Raw genomic sequence first — 12,668 nt, forward strand, 5'->3', positions numbered from 1 at the left:
ACGAAAGTTAATTAAACACCCATCCATCAAGAGATTCACCTAACTTGAATTTCCATGTACACAACATCTTTCCACTCAAGGCTCAACCATCCAACATTCCCTTAACCTTTCAACAACACATTCCCCACTCCTAACAACCACAACCACAACCACGGAGCACGAGCATACCATATCTATCTCGTCTGACTCATCCACATTCACCAGAGATAATACTATTGTCATGAACAACAACACCACTTGAGAAAAATATTCCCAGACAAATACAACCTGAAACAACATTCAAATAAAAAGAATACAAGTACTTGCTTTAATGTCACCCATGTGATCAACTTAATCTGTCACTAGTCCAACAGTCACTTTTAATCTCTCCCTTCCATAAACCTAACAGCTACATGAAAGCATTTATTACAAACACATTACAAACAAATTGGAACTTCCCACTGCTCGTTTGTTCTAGGAGCATATCAGTCTAAAACACATGCAAAGTAGCCAAAGATTTTGACAAGCCAAAATATCTATGTGTAATGCTCTCAATTTAGTATTGATGAAGTATGCCACATTTAGTAAAAATACAGTTACATTTTACAACGTACAAGTAGAATCCACTTTGTAATCGAAAATTTATTTTTGACATAAATATGAAAAAGTATATAATTATCTACTTTTTAAGTTATGTTTACTTATAAGGAGATGATAAATTTTCATCTCCCCTAATTAACTATCACACATGAATATTAGGAAATCTTCCTCACGGTAACAACAAACACAAAAGTGAATCGCAAGAAACAAAGCCTGATTCATAGAGAGATGATCCCAAGAATCAAAACACTAGACCATATAAGTCATCCCAGCTTGCAAGATGTTCATATGAGGAACAGTGAGATTGGCAGCCCCAGCTCTGCAGTTCCTTCTAAGAAACGCATACAAGTAATTAATCACAAGCTTCTTCACAAATATCGAATTCTTCTTCGCCCTCACATCTCCATGAGCCAGCAGATACGTTAGCCCCGAGTCTGTGGCCTCTCTTAAAGCCGCAAGCTCATACTCCAGAGCTGGATCTTCCTCCATGGACGCCCCTACGCTTGAAGACGGCAAAACATCTGTGTCCAGCTCTTGCTCTGCCTCAGACCGCTTTCCTCGGTGAATGAGAGGTGCCATGAGGTCGTCTGTGTAAGTATCACTCGCAACGGAAACTCTATCCGGATCGAAATCAGTGAGAGTGCTCTCTAAAGCATCCTCTAACGCTTCGCATCTCAAGAACTTCTCTAGACTTTCAATGAGAAGCTGCTCGAAGACTCTAGAATCTTCTTTTCTGACATCTTTGTAACCGTACCTCGCGATGCATCTGAACATATGGTAGTCTTTAGGACAAACCCGCCTGAAGAGGAACCTCTCTTCTTGAGGAACAACCGGGACAGGGACATACTTGATGCAGACAAAGACGATTGTTGAGTGGATGGCGGGAAGTGTGAGCAAAAACTGTCCAAAAATGGAAGGTATGCCTTGAACAAGCTCGTTGTAAAGCAGTCCAATCCCGGGGATTCGAATTGTTCCAAGAGTTGAACCAAGCTCACGCATAAAGTCCATGGAGATTCTTTCCCGGACCTCGCTTTGGTACTTGAGCACGCTTCCGTAGTTCCAGATGTACATAATGGTGAGGAAGAAAGTGGCGAAGACAAGCGGAACCCAACCGCCTTCCAGGATCTTGGTGAGAACCGCAAGCAAGTAAATGGTCTCAACGGATCCGAATACAAGTGGGAAACAAAGAGCAAGAAAGAGATTGGTTTGCCAAATGAGAAGCATCACTAGTGTTACCAACACTGTGCTCACCATCATCACACCTACTTCTGCTATGCCTGAATAAAAGAAAAGAACATAAGAAATAAAACAGAAAAGCTTTGGGTGAAACTGAACTGAATCAAACTGTACCATAAGCATTGGCGATGTGAGTTGTGCTTCTGAAGATGGAGACAACGAGTATGCACATGATCATCAAGAACCAATTGATGACGGGAATGTAGATCTGACCCATCCGTTTCCTAGAAGTGTGGATTATCTTCAACCTTGGGAAGCAGCCGAGAGCCATGGCTTGTTTGACGCATGAGAAAGTCGCAGAGATCATAGCTTGGCTCGCTATCATTGCTGCTAATGTGGCAATCACAAACACCGGCCAGAACAAACTCTCTGCATTTTCAAACAAAAAAAACTTCAGTTTACTGTGCATATTACCACATGAACAAATAATATGTTGATTTCATTTTACCAGGGACTGAATCATAGAATATGCGAGCTGAGGCATCAGGATGCTGTGTTAGATAAGCAGCTTGGCCCATGTAAGCTAAGAGGAGGCATGGGAACACCACGCAAGTGAATGCCATCTGATCCAAATACCATTATTATAGTCATCATCAATAAAATCATAAATGATCAATAAAGTGATGCTAACCTGTATAGAACGAACTGAGAAATGTCCCAAATCTGCAAACATTGCTTCGGCTCCTGTAATGCATAAGACACATCCACCAAGAGCAGACCAAGCCTGTTTGCTATTCTTGTTGAAGAACAAGACGATGTAATACGGGTTAAGTGCTCTTATGACGGTGATGTCGTACTTCAACAGATTGTAGATACCAATAGAACCGAGTGAGAAGAACCAGAGCGCCAGAACTGGAGCAAAGAGAAACCCCACTTTACCCGTCCCAAACCGTTGTATGCTGAACAAAGCCACCAGGATCACAATCGAAGACAGAACCAATGCATCTGACACACAACAAGATTGTGTATGTAAACGATCAAAAATAAAATCAAGACGATATTGCATAGACATATAAAAAAGAGAGATCATGTGATAGTAATAACCCACTCGTTCCAAAACCTTCAACTTCTCCTTGTAAACCACTCATTGCAGACATCACTGCATAATAACCAAAAAGCCAATGTTACACTATATGAATCCAAATCATTTGGGAAGCTCTATTCCAGTAAATGCAGACTCACCTGACATAGCTGGTGTGAGAATCCCATCGCCAATAATCATGGAAGTTCCCATTAGTACTAAAAGCAGAAGAAGAGTTTTCAAATACCCTTTTGTCTCTAAGGCTTCTTTAATGCCTAAAGCTCGTTCCAGCTCAGGAGTTGGGAGTTTAAGCCTAAAACTCGAGATCTGCTCATCCGCAGGTTGCTGATTAGGCAGCTTATTCACCTTTGCATACCTACAAATCAGCGAGTACAACGCAAACGTTCCTCCTGCACACACACACACATATACTTAGAACCACATAACACCACTTTTTACAAAAAAAAAAACAAGGATTAGGGATGTATTATTATTACCTTCGCCATTGTCGTTGGCTTTAAGGACAACAAAGACATACTTGGCTAAAGGAATGACAGCAATAGTGTAGATAACGAGAGACAAGGCACCAAGAACATCAACTTCTGATCTGATAGGAACTTTACTGAACACATCACTAAAGACATACAAAGGGCTTGTTCCCATGTCTCCATACACAACACCTAACGTCTGAAACGCTATCCCAATCGTACCCAAAATTGATATATCCTTTCATTACAAACCAAAGTTGGATTATAGTCAATAAAAAAAAAAAAAAAAAAAAAAAAATCAAAACTTTTCAATCTAAAAATCAAACCTTGAGATCGTGGCCATGAACACCTGCAATTTCCATGGCTTCAACATCAAGAGAGTCAGCTCTTTTGGGCTTTTTCATGAGTCTTCTCCTCAAGTTCCCAAAACTATAGTCTGCAATATCTTTGAACTCCGGAAACGGCAGCGTTTCGGAGCCGACTTCGCTTCCGTCGACCCATCTCCGGTCACTGCTACTTCCGGTGCCAACACGTCTCAAGCTGGTGTTGCTGCTTGCTTCTTCGATCCTATCTTCTTCATCCATTGCCAGATTCTCACAAACGCAAAGATTTTGAGTTTGGTTGGAGGAAATGTTTTAGCAAAGTTTTGGATTGGTTTCTTCTTCGTCTTCAATGATTTTTATTGGGTGAATGCGACTTCAATGACAGTCTCTCTCACGGGTAACATGTTTAAGAGTTACGGCTAAGAAACTGACAAAAGGTCTGATCATTTTGAATTCTTTAAAATAAATCTTTTTTGTGTTTCTCGATTCTGCATCCTCCCAAACGTTATCTTTTATTTGTCTATTTACTTTACTGCACTCTTTATGGTTTAAGACTCTAGGTTTTGATCAGTGGGAAAACTATGGATACAAACACGAAAAAGAGGAACCTAAGTGTTTACCACTTTCATGCTACAGCTTTTCATTTTTACCACAACTAAAGAACATTTTCAAAAATATTTTCTCCATTAAGTGGTAAAAGATTCTTATACCCTTGTTTTTTAAATCTATAATAAATAAATATTTAAATAAATAAAAATCTAAAAATTAAAAAATAATTTTTTTAATTTTTTTTAGAATTATACTATTTCGAAATTCAAACCCAAAATCCTAAAAATCAACTCTAAACCCTAAATCATCAATCCTAAACTCTATTTTTTTCGACTAAACCCTAACCATTAATCCTAAACCTTTTTTTTTAAATACAAACCCTAAATCCTGAAACATCAACTCTAAACCCTAAACCCCGAAACATCAACTCTAAACCCTAAACCCCAAACCTTCAAATCTAAACCCTAAAACATCAACTCTAAACCCTAAACACTATATTTTTCTGAAATTCGAACCCTAAACCATAGAACCCTAAACCTTCAAATCTAAACCCTAAAACATCAACTCTAAACCTTAAACGTAAACCCTAAACCTTTAAATCTAAACCCTAAAACATCAACTGTAGGGTTTTAGGGTTTTAGGGTTTAGGGTTTAGAATTTAGGGTTTAGAGTTTAGGGTTTCGAGTTGAAGGTTTAGGGTTTAGGGTTTAGAGTTGATGTTTTAGGGTTTACGGTTAATTTTTTAGGATTTAGGGTTTAGAGTTTACGTTTTAGGGTTTAGGGTTTAGTGTTGATAGTTTAGGGTTTAGAGTTGAAGTTTAGGTTTAGGGTTTAGAGTTGATGTTTTAGGGTTTAGAGTTGAAGGTTTAGGGTTTAGGGTTTAGAGTTGATGTTTCGGGGTTTAGGGTTTAGAGTTGATGTTTCATGGTTTAGGGTTTAGAGTTGATTATTTAGGGTTTAAAGTTGAAGTTTTAAGTTTAGATTTAGGGTTTAGAGTTTACGTTTAGGGTTTAGAGTTGTTGTTTTAGGGTTTAGATTTGAAGGTTTAGGGTTTAGAGTTGATGTTTCGGGGTTTAGGGTTTAAAGTTGATGTTTCGGGGTTGAGGGTTTAGAGTTGATGATTTAAGGTTTAGAGTTAGATGTTTTAAGTTTAGATTAGTTAACCATGTGTTTTTTTTTTGTCAAAGTTAATCAAAAGGTTATAAATGTCTTTTACCCTTCATTAAAGATGAGGGTAAAAGTGGTTAGTGTAAACATGAAAAATTGTACTTAGAAAATGGTATTTTTGACAATTTTCCCATGAGAAACTAAGGGTGATTGTTTGTAGGTTTTGCTTATGTTTCTCAAAAACCATTTTTCATCTAATCAAGTTTTTAGTTTTGGTTTTTGTAAAAACTATTTGTTTTGCCAATCAATATTTTCAATAAATAGATTTTCTAAAATTTACTAAAATTTAGAGAAACTAGTTTTTGAGAAAATTAACCAATTTACGAAGAAAAACAAAAAAAAACAACATTTATGAGTTTTTATAATAAAAATGATTTTTTTTCCTTTTTATAGAAAATGTTATATTTTATTAAATAAATACTATCGTCATAAAGATAAATTCCATACATGTTTTTGTACATAAGATATTTATATATAATATTTATTAACTGTAAACAATTAGTTACTAAATGCATAAATATAATTATTGAATAATTTAAATAATTACTAGACACACTAGACAATAACTAAAATATAAAAACATAAAAAAAAAATTAATAATGTATATATTTATTTTAAAAAAAATTGCCATTCAAGTTTTTAAAAATTAAAATAGTTTATATAGGAAAAAATTCTAAACAGTTTCAAATTTTTAATTTAATTTTTTGTAATTTATATATATTATGATTGCTATTTAGTATAATATAAGTTTTTTTATAAAAATATAATGATTAAATTTTTTAATGTATTTTATTTTAAATAATAATCCCTATATTATGATAAATTTTAATGGTGACTTCTAAATATTTTATTGCTTTTTATTGTATTATTATGTAAAGTAATGTATTTACTTTTTCTTGAAAAACTGAAAAATACAGCAAAACCAAAAGCTGAAAATCAAAAACCAAAAAATCAAAAACTAAAAACTAATATCTAAAAAACTAAAACTAAAATTAAAAGCTATTAAAACAATTATCACATAAATTGTGAAAGCTGAAAATGATAATTTAGAGGAAAACATTTTCTCTATTTTCCTGGTTTAGAAATTGCTGATTTATAATATCATTGTCAATTTTGCTATAAATATCTAATTCAATATCTATCTATCTATATATATAAAATATTGTTCATTCACTCCAAGCCGCACCACGTCAGATTACACCTAGAAAAGTCGAGCTCCCTCGCGCTGGCACGTGTCCCGTCCGCACAAACCACTGCGTTCATTTCTGTTTCGCAGTGACGTTTGCGATTCTTCGCACGACTGTAATAGTCTGATTAATTGCTTCGTGATTAATATCATTGATTCACACCTCCACGATGTGTCTTCGAAGCGTTGTTTGGATCTGAGAGCCGGTGTGGTTTCAGTATAAATATGTGTGAGGTCGGGAAATCGGCCGATTCATATATCAATAGAGGGTCGCAGTCCCGATCAGTATATACAATAATGATATGTGCTAATACATACATCAACGTAGATTTATTTTGAATTTCATACGTGAACTAATAAAATTAGGCCAAATAATACATTGACCACTTTTCTGTTAGTCAAACGTTTATAGATGATGACATGTCATTAACGGGAAGCTTACGTTGAATTGGTAATTGAACCCGGGATGACTCATTAACTATTCCAACGTTCAACGACTGTGACATAGCAATTTATTGTTTATATTTTCTATGGTTTAAAGTATATCTCTAGTAAAAAAAAAAGACGTGTTTCAAAAAAAAAAAATATATATCTCTAGTAAATATTTAATTATTTCTTCTTCCTCTTGCTCTTTTCAATTTTTTATATTTTTATCAGTATCAAATTTATGGTTCTAAGTTATTTGACTCAAAATAAATTCTCAACAAGAATGAAGCACTTACATGAGTCATTATGATAACGATTTGGTTTCTTTTTAGGAAGGATACAAAATTTTATGAAAGATATTATTTTCTTCCCGTTTTCATTTCTTCAATTTCTCACGTTTGAGAAAATTGCAAGTTTATAGATTTTATGTTTATGGCTTAAATATCTTTGAGAATGTTCATAGGTAAGAGAGGATACGACATCGATTTGAAATATGGAGGAAGAGTAGAAGTCTGAGAAAGTCTTCACGCCAAGAAATATGGATACAAAGAAAGAAAAACATTTGATTGGAGAAATTTTCATGGCCATTTCTGTTTATTTATTTTTACATTTATTTTATTTATAAATTGAGCTTCGTGCTTCTTTCTATATTTTTTCGTTAGATTGTATTGTCACTGAAAAATAAATTATTAAGTTAAAAAAATTATATTTTTATAGAAATATTGTATACTATAAACGATACACTTAAAATAATAATTATAAATAATATGAATATTAAATTATTTTTAATTTTTCATATCTATTTAAATAAAATAAACTAAAACCAATTATTGTAACCAATGCTAATATAAACATCAATTAAGACATATGTGCAGATATGCTTGCAAAACAAGCAATCCCAAACCATGCTTCATTTCATTACCATAGTTATGTTTTTTTTTTACTTAAATAAGGCAATGTAAAAAATGATATTAAGAAATTGATGTAACTGTTAATAACAATTTTTTACAATCTATATATTATGCTTATTATGCCTATTTTTTAAAAATTGATAGACACATATATATTATAATGACCCGCATGTTTTCATTTATTTTTATATAAATATTTTATTTTTAATTCTCAATTGGTATATATTATAATATATATGTGTCTATCAATTTTTAAAGCATAATAAGTTTACGGTATATTTTACTTTGAAAAGATTGTTCCAAACTTTCACATGTATTTGTATTTTCTTCTATATATATATATTTTCGGATTATTAATTATTTCATTATTAAAATCGTAACTATATATATAAAGATTAGTAAAATATTGTTTTACTGTCATATTCAAAGATATTGTAACATTTCACAAATTTAGAAAGTTTTTAAAAAATTAAACTTTTCGCTTCATAGATTTATTATTATCGAGTAAATAATTAAACATTTGGTTTTTGTTTAATTTTTAGAATAAACTATATAGTTTAAAATTTGTTTTCATTGGTTTAATATGATTTAAATATTAATCATTGTTAGATAATATGATTTTTGTTATTATAAAAAATCTTTATAATTTTAAAAGTTAACATCGACAAATATTTAAATATTTAACATATAGAGGTATAGTATTACAACATTAAATTATATATATTTAATTTATACTATCTATAAATCCAATGAATTATCTATTGTTTAATTCAATTATTGATAGCCCAATAAAAATTTCTGGTAGACCCAAAATTTAAATGATAAGATTAGAGATTAAATGTAACATGACTTTCTAGAAATAAGTCAATTATGTCTATTTTTAAAAAAAAATCACACATGAATCAAAGTTGTGAATTCTGTTTTCATATATAATATAAGATATTATAATATAAGATATTCTAAAATAGAGTTTGCTTCTATCCCAAGGGGTCCACGTCAGATGCCACATCACAAATTCGATGTTTCGGGAGCCGACATGTGTCCTTCTTCTCTAAATACTCTGCGTTTCATTTATTTTGTGTCGATTCCGTTTTGTTTCATCTCTTTGTTCTTCTGTGCGGCTGCGATATCGGAGGAGATTGTAGGGTTTTCGATCCAGATGATTCCTCTTCTTTCTAACTTCTAAGAGCATGTCCATTGGTTAGAACCCTTGATGGGTTCTAATTATTAGTTTAATTATTAATTGTGTACTTTATAAAGTTTAGAACCCTTGTTAATATAATTAGTTTTGTCAAAGTCCAATGGGAGAACCTCTTTGAGGTTCTTAATTTTTTTTTTTTAAAGTTGAATTATTAAATTCAAATTTTACAAAACTTATAAATTATAGGATTTCATAAAAGGAAAGAACAAAATATTATTGTTAAAGTAATTATTTTACATAAATTTGAAAATTCAAAGATGCTGTGATGATAAATTTGGCATTAATAAAACCATACTCAATTTCAATTTCAAACGCCATTTGACAAAATATTATCTTTCAATATAATTTCAAAAACGTCTAATGATCAAGAACTACTACAAGCTAATGCTCAAACAACATAACCATAGTAGAGTTGAAAATGACTCCAACATAATCATACATTCAAAGAAGTAGATGGTACCTTTGTTCAGATACTGAACCAGGAGCTTGTGTCGCATAATCACTTGAGGAATTCATGGCACCGATATAAATTTTGCTATCTTTATTACCAGCATAGAAAAATGATGTTTGTAGGAATTCAACGCAAGTGCATTGATGGCTGCAGGAAAGATGATGTTTCTCAACAGTTTCCCCTTGGACAGGCTCCAAACCTAACCAAAGGCCATGACATTTAAAAATCGCTTACACTTTCATCGCAAGTTAACAAAATGCATATAGATTACTAGTCCTCCAAACAAGTGCGTACCTTGCACGTACAATCTTCTGAAGCAGTAACTAGCAGAGCATTGCAGCCACCATAGTCTATGACAATGTCGGTTACAGAAGTTGTATGCTCATTAAAATCGTGTTCATAAAAAGTGCTCCCTTGCTGCTGCCTCTGGATATCATCAAACAACCTAACTAACCAGCAAGAGTCAAAGCATAAGAATATAAAGTACTTAAAATCAGAGAGAAAGAAGCAAAGAATTAACCTTATAAGAGACCATACTCTAACATAACCATCTTTAGACCCTGAGACCAACAAAGAATCGTCTCCAGAGAACAACAAGCATGTCACTGATTGGTAATGACCGTGCCACTTCTTAAGAAGTTTCCCACTCGAAACCTAATCTCACACACACTATCAAGTAAGCTTCATCACACAAGAAGTGAAATCAAAACATTAGAATTTGTTACTCTTTTATACCTCCCAAAGAAAGATATCTCCAGAGGCTCCACCACCAACGATGTAAGTTCCTTCCATATTAGCTGCAAGAGCCGTTATTGATTCCAAAGGGAAGCTCTTAACTTCAGCTTGAGGCTAGCAATTAAAAAAAGAACATCTTTTTCAATCTCAAAAGAGAGAAACAGAAAGTGGGTTTATGTCGGATAAGGAAAAGGAAGAACCTTGTTCCAAGACCAGAAGAAAATAGAGCCGGATGAACCGGAAGCGTTACGGAGCTGAGAGGCGGCGAGGAATTTATCTCCGACGGCGGTGAGGCCGTGAGCGGGAGAGGCGCACTGCTTGAATCTGAGCTGTTCCGTTCCGGTTTTGAGATCCCAGCTTCCGATTCCGTTATCGATTGACGATAGGCCTGTTACAGAAATCTCCATAGATATTCACAGAGAGAGATAGAGAGAGGGACGATTGTGTAAGACTATTATCCTATACCAAGCTGCCACGTTAGGGGTTTTTAGCAGCTCCACAAATCTCATTTTAGACAGCGGTTCTGTCTTTTTTTACCTTTTTTCATTTATTTTTTTTGCTTTTTTTTCTAAGAACCCATGTTTGCATCCTCCGTTGGAGGTGGTCTAAGGAATCAACCAGCGTCAACTATTTTTTTACCCATGGGCTTTATGATCTTTATCGTCCAAATCCATTTGGGCTAATATACATTATTTGTGAGTCAACTCAACCCTAGCATCCAGCAGCCACCGTCCTCTTCGATCCCTTGCTTCCCCTCATCACAAAGCTTTAACTTTAACACCGCCATTCGAGTTAACATCCACATATTCCATGGATTACAAGAATGTGATATGCATCTCCTTGCCACAACAAATCGTTAGGAGACGGTAACACTGGATGAGCAAATGCGCTATGGCGAATCATATCGACGCGTCGAGTCTCAAGCACAAAGAAAATTACGCAATGGAGGCTGTGGCTGTGGCGGAGGGAATAAGAAGACAGAGAGTAGTCTTTCGACCGTTGTACCAGTGGAACGTTTACGACAATTAAGGAGGAGCAACGGTTGTTCTAGAGTGACTGGTCGGCGGCAAGCAGATCCACGCGATGATAGTTAAAGACGTTCTGTGTCATGAGAGGTCTGGATTATTGATTCATTTTTTGGTGTCGAATCATTTGAATTGGGCTCGACGTTGATCAGGATTAGCGAGAAGATTGGAGATTAGTGGAAACTAAAAGAGAAGAAAGGATATGTAGGATTATAACAAGAGATGATGCTACCATCAAATGGCTCTTTGGAAGTGATAGAAAGCTCTGCTAATTCGGGTCAACTCAAGAAACAGAATCTGGTAGTGCAACTGGCTAAATTCAGTCAATAAAAGTGAATCAATGTCAAAGTGTTCATCTCAATTATGGATATGATCTATCGCAGTGGTGAGTCTAATGAAAGTTGTTGGAGCACGGTTGAGAAGTGGTGCCATTGTAATGGCGACTGATGGCCATAACGGCATATTGAGTCACCAGGAAGGGGTGTGCTCATAGCATGGATGCGTGGTTGTATGAATCGTCACTAACCGCTCTTTAACTCTCCCTGCCAACTACATCATGATTTCGCTTTCTATTAAACTACTTCATCTGGAGGCAGTGTTTCTCTCCTATACAGAGGTGAGGCCTTTACCATTAATCATCATCTTTACATTCGTTACTACTCTCGATATAGATTTACTTTTCAGTGTAATGGTGATTTCATATGTGTTTCTCTCTGAGTTGTAGGCTGGCCATTGTTCTTCCACTGCGCAACTGTTCTGATTCTGGTAAGCAAGGACATTAATCGTGGTGGCAAGTTAATGTCTGAACCTTACACGGAGGCTTAATTACAAACACCAGCAACGTGCTCTCAAATTCTTGGATTATGTATTCATAGGGATGTTAACTACAGGGTTAGGGCTCAGCCATCTTTTGTTTATTATAAGCCCAGCCCTATTTTAACCCAACCCTATTTTGACCCTATTATAATCAAGGGTTAGGGCTGGTACCAGGGTTAACTCATTTAATTGAAAAAAATATTTCATTTATTTTTGTTCTTAAATTTTAAAGATAAAACTAGAAAAATTAAGATATCATATGATTCTTTCCTCCAATTTGTTGAGCATCAAAATCAAAAGTTTTCCTCCCAAAATCGCAAAATCGAGTTTTTGTTCCACAACTAAGAATAAAATTTTTCCGTCAAAAAAAAAATTGTGTTTTTTTCCGCCAAAACCTAATTTGAGTTTTTCCACCAAAACCACAAAATCAAGTTTTCCCGCCAAAACCGCAAAATCGAGTTTTTCCGCAAAAACCGCAAAAACCGCAAAATCGAGTTTTCCTGTCAAAACCGGCAAATCAAGTTTTCCCGCCAAAACTGTAAAATCGCGTTTTC

The 12,668-nt window shown here is 34.4% G+C and overlaps 1 protein-coding gene and 1 pseudogene across 1 annotated transcript; both read right to left on the minus strand.

Moving 5' to 3' along the window:
- Window positions 1-610: 610 nt before the first annotated feature.
- Window positions 611-4,138, minus strand: LOC111202338 (putative potassium transporter 12). The gene is made up of 8 exons (XM_022695065.2): window positions 3,651-4,138; window positions 3,334-3,562; window positions 2,998-3,246; window positions 2,864-2,914; window positions 2,447-2,760; window positions 2,264-2,378; window positions 1,930-2,184; window positions 611-1,856 (listed from the first exon to the last, which is right to left on the minus strand). The coding sequence occupies exons 1-8, from the start codon at window positions 3,906-3,908 to the stop codon at window positions 829-831; spliced, it is 2,499 nt and encodes an 832-aa protein (XP_022550786.1). The 5' UTR covers window positions 3,909-4,138; the 3' UTR covers window positions 611-828.
- A 5,229-nt stretch (window positions 4,139-9,367) lies between these two features.
- LOC106351787 lies at window positions 9,368-10,849 on the minus strand (annotated as a pseudogene).
- Window positions 10,850-12,668: the final 1,819 nt, after the last annotated feature.

Source organism: Brassica napus, chromosome C1 (assembly GCF_020379485.1).
Source record: "Brassica napus cultivar Da-Ae chromosome C1, Da-Ae, whole genome shotgun sequence".
NCBI classification, from domain to species: domain Eukaryota; kingdom Viridiplantae; phylum Streptophyta; class Magnoliopsida; order Brassicales; family Brassicaceae; genus Brassica; species Brassica napus.